Source organism: Calonectris borealis, chromosome 12 (assembly GCF_964195595.1).
Source record: "Calonectris borealis chromosome 12, bCalBor7.hap1.2, whole genome shotgun sequence".
Taxonomy (NCBI): Eukaryota; Metazoa; Chordata; class Aves; order Procellariiformes; family Procellariidae; genus Calonectris; species Calonectris borealis.
The window spans coordinates 7411786-7429235 of NC_134323.1; the positions used below are offsets into that span (position 1 = coordinate 7411786).

General features: G+C 39.0%; 1 protein-coding gene across 2 annotated transcripts; it reads left to right on the forward strand.

Annotated features, from left to right (window-relative positions):
- Positions 1-1831: 1831 nt before the first annotated feature.
- On the forward strand, positions 1832-17213 carry BRD7 (bromodomain containing 7). 2 transcript variants are annotated; one of them, XM_075161186.1, is made up of 17 exons: positions 1832-1986; positions 2403-2611; positions 3391-3520; positions 3947-4004; positions 5584-5728; positions 7118-7228; positions 7575-7759; positions 8660-8783; positions 9418-9493; positions 10454-10561; positions 11161-11293; positions 12206-12317; positions 13505-13561; positions 14443-14554; positions 14706-14849; positions 15906-16049; positions 17019-17213. In XM_075161186.1, the coding sequence occupies exons 1-17, from the start codon at positions 1938-1940 to the stop codon at positions 17081-17083; spliced, it is 1962 nt and encodes a 653-aa protein (XP_075017287.1). In that variant the 5' UTR covers positions 1832-1937; the 3' UTR covers positions 17084-17213. The 2 variants fall into 2 exon arrangements, with proteins under 2 accessions (XP_075017287.1, XP_075017286.1); XM_075161185.1 differs by having other exon boundaries at positions 1844-2100.
- Positions 17214-17450: the final 237 nt, after the last annotated feature.

Below are 17450 nucleotides of genomic sequence, written 5' to 3' on the forward strand. Positions count from 1 at the left end.
TTAAAGGATCCAGATGTGAATTAGAAAAACAACTGGGTCTATTATAGCTGAATTTCAAACTACTGGAGTAAGACCAAGCAGGAAAGTTGTGGTTTATTCTAGAGCACCACCCACACAATTCTCTGAGCAGGTTACCAAACGACAGTAAATCTAACCAGTAAAATGCAAAACAACGCTGTCATATCTGATTAAATTCCCAGTGACTGAATGGACAACAGACTTCTCTAATTTCTCAAGCTTTCAAAATAAACCTTGTCTAGATGTATAGCGACACATACCATAAATTTCTAATTAACAACTATTGTTTTCTTTGGCTATAAAATATCATATATGATTCAACAAACTTGAGGAATACAGGATTATTGTGTGGGAATAAAATTAAAGCTTCTCTTTTGAAAATGATGCAGTTTATTTTTGCTTCACAGAAGTGAAATTTCAAGACACATTACGGAATAGGTGTTAGCAGAAAACAATACCTACAGAGCGTTGTTGAAACAGCAATGACTGCAGTTGAAGCGGTATCAGCAAATACAGTATTAACTTTGAAAGACTATATAATCAGTGTTATATTTAATTTTGAAAACCATTTGCCTGCTTTGGGAAGTACTGCCAGACAAGGCAAATGCGTTAATTTCCACTATTTCTAGCAGGTCCTAATTTCTATCTAAGTTATTTTTAGCCTGTAATGGACAATACATATTATTTTCCTTAAATTTATAACCTGATTATAAAGGATTTGCTTTCAAGACTGGCGAGGAAGTTTAGGCACTCAATCTGTAAGGCTGAGCCTGTCCCAACCTGTGCAGCACAGGCACAACCATCACTGCTACCCTTTCGTCAGTACAGACCTCAGCATACCCCTGCAAACTCTCTACCATTCCTCTGGCATATAGAGCCTCTGCTCTTCTCACTGGTACAGATTTGGGCATAGGTTCTCAAACTTTTGGGACTAGCAGGCCACTGCTAGTGGCCTTTATCCCGGATTGAGGGTCTGCCGCAAGCTAGAGCTCTACCTGGCACGTCCGAGCAGGCAGCAGTGGCCAGGTCACAGCCCTGCACCACAGCCAGGAAGTGGGCAACCCTTGCAGGCCCCTTCGTGTCCAGTCAGGTGCAATGTAAACCACACCTTCAGGAAAGCAGGCTTCCCCAGCACCCCTTTTGCTAGTATCATACTTGCCCCCCGGCACTTACAGCCGTGGCAGGGGAGATTCTGCAGCACAGGCTGGTGTAAACACAAGAGTATTTAGGCTGAATCCTGCCAAAGCCGCTGAAACTCTGGGCTGCCCCAGAGACCCAAGGGCGGGGGACAAGAGGGACGGAGCTGCAGGCACAGGCCGCCTCAGGCAGGGAGCGAGGGGCATCTCCAAGGGAGCAGGAGAGGGCTCACTGGCGGCTGCGTGAGGAGAGGGGCCGCGACAGGCTGTGAAGGGAGAGGGCGTGGGAGGCCGTGAAGGGAGAGGGCACGGCGGGCTGCGAGGGGAGAGACCGCGGCGGGCCGTGAGGGGAGAGCGCGCGGTTGGCTGCGAGGGCTCTGGAGAGGCAACACTGCCTGAGGATCAGGGCTGGGCCAGCCAGCCAGCACCTCCCCCCGGGCTGAACAAGGCCGGACGCGGCTGCGGGGGCTGCTCACGACAGAAAACCGCCTAACCTCCCCGCTCACCGGCGCGGAGCAGAGCGCAGCTCCCGGCGCTGGGACGCAGCTGCCCCGGCCAACCCACCCCACCCCACTGCCACCCGCCCGCCGGCCGGCGGCCGCTTCTGCGCCTGCGCGGCTGCAGCGCGGCTCGCCGTACCTCCAGCCCGCCAGGGGCCGCTGCACGGCCGCGCCCGCCCTCTTCTCGCCGCGGTCTGCTTCCTGCCGGGTGCGCGCGGCGCCCCTCGTCGGCGGGGCGGTCTCCCCGGGAAGAGCGCGGCCTGCCCGGCGGGCCGCCGCCGCCATGGGGAAGAAGCACAAGAAGCACAAGTCGGACAAGCACCCCTACGAGGGTGGGTGGGCGGGGGGCCGCCGGGGAGGAAGGCCCCAAAGCGGGCGCGGGCCCCCGGCCCTCACTGCCGCCCGCCCCGCCGCGGGGGCTCTGGCCCGGCCGGGCCCACCCGCCGGTGCGGTTTGAAAACTCGGGGGTGAAGCGGGGCCGTGCGGGGAACGGGGGCGGGCAGAGCGGCCTCCGCACCGGCCGTGGGCCCGGGGCGGGGGGGCCGAGGGTTGGCGTCGGGGCTCGGCCCGGCGGCTCTGCTGCGGTCGGCGGGAGAAGTAGAAGCAGCTGCGGGGTGTGGGAAGAAAGGGAGCCCGGGGTTGGTGACGGAGACCTGCGGGCAGCGGGAGCCGGGGCTGTGTTAGCAGGCCGAGTGCCAGAGCGCGTCTTCCGCCGTGCTGATAGGGCTGCTTTCTCTGCTCTTTTAAGAATATGTAGAAAAACCACTGAAGCTGGTGCTGAAGGTTGGAGGAAGCGAAGTTGCTGAGCTCTCTACTGGAAATGCGGGACTTGATTCCAGCCTGTACGAAGACAAATCTGAACATGAGAAACACAAGGACAGAAAAAGGAAAAAGAGAAAGAAAGGAGAAAAACAAGTTCCTGGAGAGGAAAAGGAGAAAAGAAAGAGAAAAGTTAAGGTATGTATTCATGCTGGTGCATTTTAGCAAAAAAAAAAAAGCTTCAGCTTTCTCTAGTCCTCACATCAAAAGGTAAGCAGATGTAACTGTAACTTCTATCCTTAAACTGGAATACATTCAAACTCAGTATATTAGTTTTGCCGATTCCTTTTTTCCAGGTACTTTTATTAGAAAAAAAATGAGTGAAATCATCTGAAATTTCTCATCTTTCAAAAAATATTGGCAAGTATAAGAGCACGGAAAATTAAAAAGGGGGGGAAAATTCTTTGTCTAAATAAACTCATTTATGTAAAACAGAATGAAGATTTTACAATTTCTTAATTAAAAAGAAAAAGATTTATTTCCCTCTTGGGGTTCTTAACATGATAAGTAATTATAACACATTTATTTGAAGCATTATGGGTACCTCTAATTTTAAATTTCCTGACTATTTCTTACTAATTTTTCTAAAACCTTCAAAAATCATCTTAGGGGCTTTGCTGGAGACAATTCTCTGTGCAGAGAATAGTGCAGAGTCGTTCCTGTCATGCTATCAGTGGCTGTCACATTTTTAAAAAAAAAATAATTTAGTGATACATTGCATTGTATGGCTGAATTACTTTATTGTCCAGCAGATGGAGACAGTACATAAAGAATACAAGGTTTTTAAAGACCTACAAACTATTTTTTTTTTTAAACTATGTGAGGTTGTTTTGAAAAATGCAGAGAGCATTATGTACAGTAATAATGCTGGTTTTGCAGTTTCTCTAAGTTTCTATAACAATCTTTTCTCTTTCTAGGAGGATAAAAAGAAACGAGATCGAGACCATGCAGACAGTGAGGGAGAACAGGAGATGAAATGTCAGACCCCCATCAGATTGGAATTGCCACCAGAGAAACCATTGACGAGTACTTTATCAAAACAGGAAGGTAGGAGAAAAAAAAAAAGAAATTTCTTTTGCTAATTCCAGTTTTCTTTAATTGGCTCACATTTTGTTGTTCTTTGTTTCTGTGGCAAGCGACTTGACATTTTTTGCCATCAGAGTGTTTTCCCCCATCTCGTACAAAAATTTAAAATTATGTTACCGTATACTTCTTTTGCAGAATGGTACCTGGTACCTGTGTCAGAGTGAGCAGAACATTAAGTAAGGCCAATGAGAAAAGTAGATCCCCTGTACATGTTGTGGGTTTTGCCACTGTGTTCTTTTCATTTACGATGAATTCTCAAGTTGCATCAAGTTGCATCTCAAGCTTTGTCTAGTTAATTTCTAGTATCTTGGAAGTTTGGTACCTCTTGCGGTCAGTTCTGTCTCACACCCTTTCTCCCCCACTTCTTTTTGGTTCTTTTTCGTCTAGAGGTGGAGCAGACGCCACTTCAGGAAGCTCTGAATCAACTCATGAGACAGCTGCAGAGGTAAATGCCTGTGCTACAGGCTTTCAGAGCTATGAAATGAAAATAATATACATTAAGGGAAGAGGCATATAAAAAACTGACTGAAAATATTATTGCTAAATATATTGCTAACAGGACTATTCTAGGAATTTAAGTACTAGTTTAACTTCTCCTCAGCTTAGGCTTCCAGTTTAAAGTTTAAAGTACTTTTTAAAAACTTTCAAAAATAGGACACTTTTCCAATAATGTGATGCTTTCTTTTTAAAAACCTTTTTTCAGAGAGGCGCAAGTTTGGAATGAACTTGCCCAAACTTCTTTTACCTTGAGTTCTCCTATTTTTAGCATTATTTACTATAAAAAGGAAGTATGCACTTGAAAACTTAAACCATGTTCTCTTACTGTCTTATTAACCAAATGTCTTTTGATTAAAACAATCAGATTTGCAGAATTTGCAGTTCTTTCAAGTAGTCTGTGGTTTAAGATATTCTTTCTTGACTCTAAGAATTAAGGATATCTGTATGTTTTGTACAAGAGTGGCTGAAAGATCTTTCCCTTTACCTGTCTCACTAGATTAAGCTTGAGACTTTGTTTGTGAGTTTTCTCTTAATCTTAAATTTTCAAGACCTTGGTGTCAGTTTCAAGAAACTAACAACCAGCTACCAAAAAGTGTGTGTGTTTGTTTTGGCTACCGTTCCATGCATACAGAAAGAAGCAGCCACTTTTGGTTTTGAATCCTGTCTCTCAGTTGAAGAATGTCTGCACTGTGCGCTTCTGCAGTATGTATAGCAAAACGCTTTTCACTGTTCTGTAGCAACTTGGAGTAGAAATCTGTAAGTCATAAATAAGCCCCAGGAAAAAGGCCTGAAATGCCAAGGGTTTCACCAGTGTGTTAGCATCAACACTGGCGTAGGAGGCCAGCTTCATGGTACAGAGTTTAGTGAAAAGCAAAAAAACAGTGGTTCTGGAGGAGAGATTCTTGCCAGCTTACCAGCTAAGCTTGATCCTAAGGAGAAAATACCAACCAACTGTATTTGATTTTAATGCTATTAGAAGCACCCAGGAACATCAGTGTATGTCAGAGATCACCGAAAGTCTTAGGAAAATTTAGTGTAAAAAACTACTACATTACGTAACCTGAAAATTAACATAATCATAAATACACATGTTCTATCATAACTTTTAGCAATAAGCTTTCCCTTCTGTTAATTTCAGAGTAAGCGATGAGTGACAAGTATACATTCTTGTGACATTTCTTCCTTTTATTTTTCAATGACTTAATTATTATAAAAACACTTTTCGAAAAGCCAAAACTTAAAAAAAAAAGGGTGGGTTTTTTTTAATCTTCTTGAGAACACAGGTAGTTACCAAAATGTAGAGGTACCTTCTAAAATATGTTTGTAGCACTTTTTTGGTATATGGGTTTGCGTATGGGATCTTTTCAACCTTCAAAAGTGGAAGATTATGCTGACACAAGCCATTTCTAGCTTTATGTTTTTGATTCCTTTTCAGCTTAGTCTTTTCCTTTCTATTTAATTCCAAGCTCAATATGTTCTTTGTTATAAGCTGAAACATAAAAAACTGTCTTTTCATTTCTTAACAGAAAAGATCCAAGTTCTTTCTTTTCATTTCCTGTGACTGACTTTATTGCCCCTGGCTATTCCATGATCATTAAAAACCCAATGGATTTTAGTACCATGAAAGAGAAGATCAAGAACAATGGGTACCAGTCCATAGAAGAATTAAAGGTAATTCTGTAACTTTATTTTGATTATAGAGATGTATTATGCTCAGTTGACTTGAACTCTAGTGTTTTATGAGAATATGAAGATGCCAAAAGAACCAGTACTTCTGCCTGAAGAAATGTTTCTTGTTGAATTTTTGTGAGCAAATAAGTTCTGGAAGTGAAAGAGAAAACACTTGTGGTTTGTAAATATACATCTCAAAAAGATGTGGATGGTTTCAGGTTTTATGCAGGATTACACAGAACCTGTCAGTTTGTCCTTCAGCGTGTCATTTTAGATCATTACTTAAGAATGAAAATGTTAGCTTTTCTTTCAGACTGCTCTCTTTTTCTGAATGTATTGCCTCTCAAAAAACAAGGATTCTGGTGAATTTATTGGCTTTGCCTGTCTGTTACTGCTTCGTCATTTGCCTCCTGTCACCTCTGTGCTGGCCAGGCTTATCTAGTCATGTAGATCCACAACTAGTGAAGGCAAGATGAACTCAGTCCTGTTGGCAGCAACTGCTTAACCCTGTGCTGTAGTGTGTCTAGTGGATTCGAGGGCCTGTTCTGAAGCCCCTAAAGCTTTTAAAAGGTGTTGGGACTTGTTTTGTTTCGTTTTCTTCAGTATAAATTTTCTCTAGTTCGTTACTGGGCTAGGTGAGGACCTGAGAAGTGTAATTTGTGTGTAATTAACAGTTGAACTTAGGCAGATGTCAGTTAATAGTATGGGTTGTATTTTCTTGCACATTCTTCTTTAGAGCTCCAAAACTTCAGAAGAACATTCCCTGTTGTTTCAGCTGTTTCTGGTTAGTTTTTCATTTTAACTTTTTGTCTTTTTAAATAGCTGAGAATGTGATAAAACATACCTACCTGTAGAGGCTCTGCAATGAGGATAGAAGTGAAGTTTCTAGCTCAGTCATTTAAGAAATGAACTTCAAACAAACATACATTTCTTTTCTTCACTGTAACTGAAACTTTGGCATATTCCTTATAATGATTTAACTTGAATTGCAGCTTTTGTGTTCTTAAAGTTAGCTTTATTTTCTTTTTTTATGTTGCTTCACTTTGTTTTTCTTTTAATGATTGCTGATTGGTCAGGGAAGTGGGTAATTTTAGCTAAGAGGACTTAAAATGTTAAAAACTACAAACAATACTGAACACTTAAGAATACTTTCAGGATGTTTATTGGGGTGCTAGTTTTGAGACTTATTGGGGTGCTAGTTTTGAGACTTGAATCTCATTTACATACTTATTTCTATTAAAATTTTTAATGAAATAGATTTCTTTCATTCATTAATTAAAAATGTTCTTTGAAGTTCTTTTCCCCTAAAGCTCAAGACACTGCATTTGCAACAATACAGTATACTAGAAAATTTTAACTTTCATTCCAAAATTATTAATGTCTGTACAGGATAACTTCAAACTGATGTGTACTAATGCAATGATTTACAACAAACCAGACACCATTTACTACAAAGCTGCAAAAAAACTGCTGCACTCAGGGATGAAGATTCTTAGCCAGGTAATAGAAAATACAAAACAAAATATTAAAAAATACACTTCTTTCTTTTTGATCCCTCTTTCATTCCACTTTTCTTACAGGGATCTCATGAAAATTAATAAAAACTTGCTTAATATTTTTCAAATGCTTGCATATTAGAATTTAAATAGTATATTGTTTTAAGGCTCATGCTCTAGTCCTGCTAGCAGATCAGTTATTGGAGAAATATTTGCATTTAATATTTCATTTTCTAAACTGCCTTTATACTTGCTAGTATAAGAAAGAACTGAAATAAAATCATCCTCTATGGGTAGGTTAGGAAGAGATTCATTTAAGTAGCAAATAAAAGGATTCTGATGTTTTTTAGGAGAGAATTCAGAGCCTGAAACAAAGTATAGAATTCATGGCTGACCTGCAGAAGACAAGGAAGCAGAAGGACAAGATGGAACTGCAGCAAACTGGGGAAGATGAAAATGGTCCTGGGAAAGACAAAGGAGAACCTGTGGGTGGTGACACCAAAGCGTTCAAAACACCTAGCAAAGAACACAAAAAGTGAAGTATTTTCTCAATAACTATGGGATACACCCTTTAAATGCCACTGAAACAAGATGACTTTTAGGGACCAGTGGATGTGGATTTCTCTCTTTCTGGTACTACATATACACTAAGACTTCTTCATCTCAAGGGAGCAACATTTATATAAAGCGTCCTCATATACCAAAAATAAATAAGTTTGGAATCTTTTATGATACCATAACTTTTTTATGTAGGTAACCCAGTACTGCTCATCAACTCCATTCCTTCAATTATTTTCTATTTTAGTGTCTATTTCACATAAGTGGTACTGTTCTGGAGAAAGCTTGCAAACATGACCTTTTAAACATTTTGGTACAAATAACTATATAGCCAATTTCAAGAACCTTTTTTTTTTTTGCGTAGTAGTTGTATTTGAAACATGTAAATGCATAGCTAAAGAACATATACTTCCTGAAATACCTTTTAATATCTAGAAATACTCCTTTCAATGTTCTGAAATACTAGTGACTTTATTTTCACAGATTTGAAAATACAGATGCTAAAATTCAGAGTAATACCTTTTTTTACCAAAAATATCCTTGTTAGTTTTGTGGCAGTGATGACATAAAATCCGGCAACATGCTAAACTAGGATATCAGTATGGCTGAAGTCAGCTAAACACAGAGACCTTTACAGTTACTAACATAAAAAAGCATTTGTGGATATAAATCTTTGTCAAAGATTTTCCCCAGCTATATTAAATACAGTCATATTAAATGGCACTTTTTTTTGTTAGTTGTTTTGTCTACAAAAACAGTTTGCATAGTTGGCAAAAACAGTTTCTTCACTGCGTCCTTTTGTGATATTTAGCCAATTGGTGTCTCTTAAATCTGTCTGTTAAAGCTAGTAACTAAGTTGTGTGGGTTTTATTCACAGGAAGGACAAAGATCTATTTGAAGACAAATTACGAAACAATAGCTTGGAAAGGGAACAAGAGCAGATTGATCGTATTGTTAGAGAATCTGGAGGAAAGTTAACAAGACGACTTGCAAACAGCCAGGTAAATCTTTGTGTATTTGGTAATTCCTTTCACTTTTTCATAAACCAGGCTTACTTGGCATCTTATGTCAGCTGAAACTCAAGGTATGCGTTTACTACAGTTTACACCATTTTACATATGACTGATCAGCTGTGTAACATCATAAGGTTAAAAAAAAAAGGCATATCAGTTGAATGCATGCTGAATTTCATGAGCAGAGCAAGTTCAGCTTAAGTTTTCTAAAATTTTAGATAAAGTAGGAACCTCAAGAAAATATCTCAAATCTGACCTGCAAAAAACCCCGTAGTTCTGAAACAGCCACATATCTGATCAAAGGTTATTAACGTTACAGGAGAAGGAGCCCAGTTTGGTAATACTGGGCCCATTTAATTTTCTACATGTATTGCATATTTTTATCTCTTGGCCTCTGCAGAAATGTTAATATTTATTGTAATTTCTTAATTCCTATACCAATAATAAAGTTATCTAGTGAAAATAAAAAAGTTAGAGCAGCACTCACTTCTGAGTCTGACTGATCTTTCCAAATCCCTTTCTGATTCCTATGGATAGGACCGTTTCATTACATGTTTCTATTCGTTTAAGGACCATGAATTTCAACTAATACGTAAATCACAATAGTCTGATCTTATTTCAGTGTGAATTTGAAAGAAGAAAACCAGATGGTACAACAACTCTGGGCCTTCTTAATCCGGTTGACCTCACTGCAGGAGGTAAGTTGGCATGGTTCAGGTAACAAGCCACTTTCACCTACCTGGTCTGCTGGTTTTTTGCCGGGGCAGATCAGCAAAAGCTGGCCAAGAACCTAATCCTTCTTCACAGTCTGGATAAAGATCTGGATTTAAAAAGCTGCAGCTGAGGAAGCATGTAGATGGGTGCCAATTGTGGCTGTTGTTAGGAGCAGCTGGAGGCAGTCCTCAGTGGCTGTTGCTTCTCCTTTTTGTGTCAGTTGTTTGTGGGAGCTGCAAGAGAAAGCCTTTGCCATTGGAGAAGAGACTACCTGCCTTGTGCTTGGGCTCATTTAATTCCTGGACTCCCCTTAAGTCTGGTCCATGTACAGAGTGCCGTGTCTGCTGGCCCAAAAGGTCACAGGTGTTCCAAAATTGGCCACTGGGAGCTGTCTGGGTCCCAAATCATTTTGTCATGTCAGTGCTATCTATGTAGTTTCCACTAACTGAAAGAGTGCAGGTGCTTGACTGTTTAACTGCCAGCTCATTACAGAGCTGAACTGACTAGGTCCAGCATAGACAGAAACCAAGCCGAAAACTTGACTTCTCCCTTCCCCGTGTTTGTGCAGTAGGAAACGTCAGCAAGAAGAAAAAAAGCGTGGTCTTTCACATTAAGAATCAGATCCTCTTTAATGATGCAGCCTCTGTTAGGGGAGGACAGAAGGGAGGAGGACTGATAGTGAAAACGTAACAGTTAGGTTAAATCTTCTATACTTAACTAGTATGACCACTTACTTGGTCTGGATACTTACTTGGTCTGGATTCATGTTTAAGACTACACACCGTCTTTAGCATGAAGATTTGGAGAGGAAAACACACTTTGAGATTTGTATCCTGTTTATTCTGAAGTTTCTGGCTACGAGTATTAAATGAGTTACTTAACTATGCCTTATGTCACTTAACTATGCCTTCATTATTTCTGTATTTTGACATGTCCTGTTGTAGAACCAGGTTACTGCCCTGTAAAGCTGGGTATGACAGCAGGAAGACTTCAGTCGGGAGTTAATACATTACAAGGGTTCAAAGAAGATAAAAGAAACAAGGTTACTCCAGGCAAGTGCTGATATTTTTTTTTTTTTTTAAATATAAGTCCTCCTCCTTATATAAACAAAATTTGTTGATCTCATTACTAGCACACAAATAGTTGGGAACTAAGTTTTTTTTCATGATAAAGCACATCATTGCATGTATCTATCACACAACTAAACAGCACATCACAAAGTCTAGCTTAATTTACCCATACAAAAGGGGAGGCGTATTTAGAATCATAGAATTTTAACCTATTGACATCTATTTAATAAAATGTTCATTTATATCGAGAAGAGGAACTATACCAGATAGATAAAGGTTTTTGCTAGCTTTGAAAGAGCATAGCGGGGAGCCTGAGAACCTGTTATCGGCACCAGACTGAATTTTCATATTGTTAAGGCATACAGTATTGTTAATAAAACATTTGTAAATAAAAATGCATTTAATGTAAATGTTACTAAAAGATGTTAGTGTGAACAGATGGTATTCTGTGAAAGCTTGTTTTCACCATAAGAAATATGTTCCTGAAAGTTTCTTTTTGGGGATTGTTTTACAACCCCTTCCCATTTTTATCTGATGCACACGTATCAGAGGTAATAATTAGTACTGTTATTATTCATTAGTGACATACTTGAATTATGGACCCTATAGCTCCTATGCTCCAACATATGATTCTACATTTGCCAACATAAGCAAAGAAGATTCTGACTTAATCTATTCAACATATGGGGAAGACTCTAATCAAGGATCTTTCAGGTAATCAAACAGCTAGGACGTGTATTGCAGTTTTCATGTACAGAAGGAGTTAATGTGCAGTATGGGCTATGTCTTTGCTATTGAATGATGTCACTCCTGTCTTTATAGCCTGCTGGGTTTTGTTTGTTTGTTTGTTTCAAGAAACAAACACTTAATAAGAGAATTTTCCTGTAAAGTGAAATTAGCCAAGATCGAAAGATTTTGATGCTACTGATACATAGGAACACGCAGTCTAAAATTTAAGTATATTTATGACTAACACTGAAGGACTCGTGTTTAAAGCCAGAAAAATGTTGAGTGGTACAAATGTTTATACAAACTAGATTTTTTAACGTTAATGAACTTAATTACTGCCTTGAGTGAGACGCATCTTTGTTAATGTCAAATACTGACTAAACTACTGTGGTCATAGTGGGAGAGCTGAGTCCAGAGATAACTATTTCCCAATTTCGTTCTTAAATAGTGTGTATACTTGATTTTTGTATTATTTACTACAATAACAATAATTAATTCTCATTGGTTTTTATTATTCTTGATTATAACAACTTCAGAGTTAAAGTCCTTTTGTTTTATGAGAATCTTAAAAGTGGAATACACAGTGGTATAAATTCATGTGAAGTGTGGGAATACTTAAGTACAGTGCAAATGTTAACTGCCTGTGCAAGTTTGCTTTCAGTTTGATGCAGCTGCCTGAGGCAGTATACTCTTCCTAGTTTTTTAGTTTTTGTTAGGAATCTGAGTGTGTTCCTCAGCTACAGAAAGCATGGGTAATTAAATTAAAGCAAGCTATTTAGATCAAATTCTGTGCTACTTTTTGTGTTTTCTATGGTGTACATATTGGTTTGGCTTTATGTAACTTTTTTCCATTGAATGTTTGGTATGAAAGTAGTTAACTATCTTTTGATCTTTTAGTATTCATGATTTTCTGATGAAATCACAAGATTATCCTTTCTTAATGGCTGATAGTTTGCTTGATGTTCTAACTAAAGGAGGACATTCTAGAGCTCTCAGAGAACTAGAAATGGTAAGAGTGGATTTGTGAACTGTCTGGTCTTTGGTTTTAGCACACAAGCTATAAAGCTAGAGAAAGGTGATGCTGATCCTATTGATGGGCTCCCTTTTAATTGGTAAAATTTGGAAGTGAAAACTGATACTTGTCTCCAGTGGATGGATTTTCTGGAGAGGGCTTATTTTGACTTGTTAATTAGTGAAACGTGAAAATTAACAAAATATTGTAGACAGAGTCAGAGTCACACATTCTTTCTCTGTCTACTCTCCCACTCCCATTAGCACTAACTCCTGTTCCATTTAGTAAGAAAATATCAATAAGCAGTTGTTTAGAAATGAGGTGGTCATGGACAGGCTTTCTTGTTTCCATGAAAAGTTTATCATGTTCCTAGCAGCCACTCTTTAGTTCAGGAGCATTAGTAACTAGTTTTTCCCTTTACTTGGTGCAGTGCTTTTAAAGTCAAATATGTGCTGTGTAAAAATACTAAACAGCTACTCTTCAAATTCTTGGGAGATTTCATACCTGTATGTGCCAAACATGACTGGAAGCAAAGGGGCTGATTTGACGATCTTAACTTAATTGACAATCCAAGAAGTTGAGAATCTCCACAAGACAGTTCCTGTCAACTTGATTTGAGTTTCACATCAGTGTAAACTATTGAAATACAGATCATAGTCTTTTACTAATGGGTCAAATATTAGCTAAATTAATACTAGAAATAGTTCATGCATCAAAGATCAACCTTTGGTCCCAGTTCAGACCTTTGCTTGTTCAGACATTACTAGTTTAGCTCTTTTCTAGTACCCAACAGTGACACTGACTTACAGGGTTCAACCACTACTGTTGCCTGTATTAAGAGAAATACAGTTATGTATAGAAACAGTACACATTTCAGCCTCTAATAATCATCCCTCCTTTTCTTCCTGCCCCCAGAAAATAATCTCTGATGTGACATCACTAGGGAAAAGCATGTGGACTTTGCAAAGAGCAATAAAATGTGTGCTGTAAAAATCAATTTTAGTAAACATTAATATCTGAAGAAAGCCCTCTAAAAAATAGTTACTTTGTAGCTTGGTTTACAGAGAAAGCTCATTATGACTTTGTATATTTACCTCACTTTAAAAATACTGCATTTTGTGAGGTTTTACTTTGAACTTAAAGAAAAGATTAATACTGCCTCTGAAAATCCTTTCTCTATTCAGCCATTGGAGGAAGCTGAAGGCCCACATGAAAGAAGTGATGCAATAAAAGACATAAAGGTAAAATCTTTCTGTATCAATTAACTACTCTAACCAACCTGTCTAACCCCACAGTTACAAAACTGCCTACAACTGTAAGGCTTGTGCAGCTACCCTGAGACTTTGACAAGCTGTAAATACACACTATGCGAATCGTGACAACAGCATGCTATTTTGTAGGCATTTGGAGGGTAAGAATCTCCAAAAAAGTTACATCTTAAACGAGACTATATGTCAAGAGAACTGGAAGAAAATGCTTATATATTTTTGTTCGTGATTGTTTAACCATGTGTTAGATCTTCTGGTTGGCAGCTATAGTTGTTTTATTCCTATCTTAAGCTGGTTTGGTTTAAGATGAACTTGTAATACAAGTGTAAAATATCACACGATACATAGCTCTCTTTCAGAAGTTTTCTCAAATACCTTGTGCCCGTGTAGGCGTACAGTATATCTCTAAAATCATTCCACCCAAACTTTGTTCAATTAGAAAAAGCGTAGCGGTAATTCTAGGGAGAGGGCTGTTCTCCCGAAGCCTTCATCTGCAGCAGGTTCCCAAGTTGGTTTTGAATTTTGGCCTTGGATCTTAGATAAACTCTGCTTTCGGTGAGCCAAGGAATTTTTTTTTTAATTGGGATGCTGGTCTTAAGTTACTACATCATTTGTGCATGCCCCCAGTGTTTTGGCAGATGCCATTTCTATTTGAGTATGAAATAGAATAGTAATCCGAGTAACTGCAGAACAGTAAAAGTTTCACGGGGTGTCTTCAACTTTCCCTCTCTATGTTCACTGTTGTTGTAGAGCGGACTAATTTTAACTAACTTTGTGTTCTGATTTTCCCCAAACAATTTTGTTGTTTCAAAGCTGATCTAAATTATTACGTGCTGCTTTTTTTTTTTGTTCAGATTATGGAAATTGATATTGCTGCCAGGTTGGACTCTGCTAATAACGACAGACTTACAGCACTAAAAGCAGTTACAAACTTTGGCATGCCTATAGAGGAGTTTGATTCTGAGGGTGAGTTTTCTTGGTACTTGCACTTCTGATATGTCTGTAACTGTTTCAGTTTCTCAATCCCTTCACACAATCAGCCTTACCATATTTTATATCATAATGTAAGTAAATATACTCTCTTACTAGTTAGGACTTTCTTTTCTTGATTAAACAGAGGCTGAAATCTTCCAAAGGAAACTTGATGAAACAACAAAGCTTCTGAGAGAACTCCAGGATGCTCAAAATGAACGACTAAGTACAAAACCACCCCCTAATATGATTTGTCTTCTGGGTCCATCTTACAGAGAGATGCACTTGGGTAAACACACTTTTTCTGATCATTTTTGCAGAATTGATCAAGTCCCAACTTGTATCAACTCCAAGAAAGACAAAGGTTTAACAGTTATAGTGCAGAATACGTGCCCTGTTAGGCCTAGAAGATTAATTTTTTTTGTATGTAAAGCCAGATGAAAGTTTTGGACAGTAATTACAAGTATTTCCTCTTTATTAATAGATTCCCCGAGAACTGATTCTCCATGCCATAGGGGAGATGATAGCCAAACGCCTCTAACTCCGTGATTTTTACAGTGTCTCTGAACAGGGGTTGCTTAAGTGTTACCAAGTTCTAGTTGTAAGGCTAGCTTTATTCCAGGTTTGATCTAGTTATCAGTCTATTTTATTATACCAATTAATACCAATCATTCATTCTTCAATTACTTGAGCAAAGCTTCTTGTCTCACAGGTGAGTTATACAGCAACCTTCTAAGATAGGACTGTGTGCAGAGGGTGTCTCTTTTGCAAGTAAAGCTGACGTGTCCAATATCAGCTACAGCACATGTGGTCTAAAATAACCCCCTCGCTGTGATAAGATAAATTCCCCATTATTGGAAAAATATTACCAAGTCAGTATTATACCAAGTCTAAACCAGACCAAATATTACCTTTCTTAAAAAGTGTAAGTACTTACAGTGCCCGGCTTGAAGGAAAACAACAAGAACAGTCTCTCTAGTTTACATACAAAACTAAATGCTGAATACTAACACCGCTGCTGTGTGGGTGCCACCAGATCTCTCCCAGCTGCTGTATTAGTGTGACCCAAGCGTCGTTAGCTTACTCTTTAACTTTCGGTGTTTCTTGACGGCAGCCTTGGTCAGCAGCTATTTCATTCCTCCTACTCTTCCTAACCGTCTCTTTTCTAGTTCCCAGTATGTCTTGCATGATTGCACACAGTACAACAGAACTCTTCTGTTGCAGAAACATTATTTAACATAGTTCCATTTGTACTTAAATAATTAAACTGTTTACAGGGTGAAGGGCTCATTTCAGTGATATTGTGTGTATAGATCATGTAAGTACATCCACTTATCTTTTCTAGCGGAGAGAGTAACCAATAACCTGAAAGAACTTGCTCAACAAGTGACTCCAGGTGATATTGTTAGTACCTATGGAATCCGGAAAGCAATGGGAATTTCAGTTCCTTTACCTGATACAGAAGACAGCTGGGTAGATTTGACAGAGGGTGAGTATACAAAAATGTATCGTAGCATCTGTTCAACTAAAACAAACCCCCATCTGCAAGTCATTAGACTGGCTTGTGGTAGAACTTGCAGTAACTGAGTTCCAGCTTTCAGTTCTTCTGCCCTTTTTAAAATTCTGTTTCTAATGGAAAGTAAGTTGCTGTGTTTGGTCTCAGTCCAACATTAATCTCCTGGATGTATGGAACTTTGGTTCAGCTACATAAAGTAGTTATTTTGCTATTCACCTTATAGCATTGCCTGATTTTAAAGCTGGGCAATCCATCCAATTTTAGTTTATCCATTTAGCGTGAAGTTACAAGAGAAGAGATAAAATTCCTCACTTGCTAAAACGAGGACATCATGCGTCCTTCTTCTCCAGGCTTTTGGCAGGGCACTCCTTTTGCTTCATTGGGCCAGCTGTAGTGCTTTGTAAGTTGACAGCATTAGTTCAACTCATCCAGCCAAAAGTAACTACTGTTTTTGCTGGATTAAAGGAGTCAGGTCTGTGGAAAAGTGCCAGAACCAGATCTCCCCCTTGTGGCACAGAAACGGTAAAAGCGTACCCAGAGTTTGTGTTCATCCCCAATTTTTAAGGCAGATAAGAATTTCCTTTCAAGAAACCTAATTCACACAACAAATTTACTCAATCTGTGGTTTATAAAAGTTTCAGTTAAGATGTTAATGAGAAGAGCAGGATTACTTGAGGAACTTATCTATCTTTTCAAGGAAACTGCTCAAGAAATCTCGATTTCAAAATTACTGGTTTCTTTTCCATAGCACTGTACAAGCGAGGCTGTGTAACAGAACTGACTGAAACATAACGTTTTCTTGGACTGTTACAGAACACACAGCTAACTCAGGACTATCTGCACAAACAGCAAATGACTTTAGGAGTATGCTATTGTATACGCATTTCTTTCATTTAAAAGTTATATATGCTAATTGACCTGGTATCTGTTGTAAACTTTCAGACTTTCAAGAACCTAAAAAGGCTGCCACCATCCCTGAAAATGAGTGTGGTCCAGTTACAGTCTGAAGCTTCGGTTAAGTTTACAGCTGTTTGTTTGATTCTATTTAAGAACCAGATAAACTTCCTTCAGGTGCATTCACCGAGCATGTGTATATTGTGTGTTAAACTACTTTTGTTTATTAAATTTTGGAACTGATGACATTTGAAATTGAATGGTTTGTATTAGAGTTACTTCTGCTACATAAATGCACTAAATTATTCTTTTTGCATTCCTTATTATTTTAAAGCACCTCTGCAGCATTTAAGTTTTCCTAGATTGTTAAATGTCTGGAAAAGTCAAAGCGTAAGTGAAAATGTGCCTATAGATGGTGCAGGGACTCAACCAAAAGTTTCTAAAAGCAATGTATAGACTGCCTATCTGAATCTCATTGGG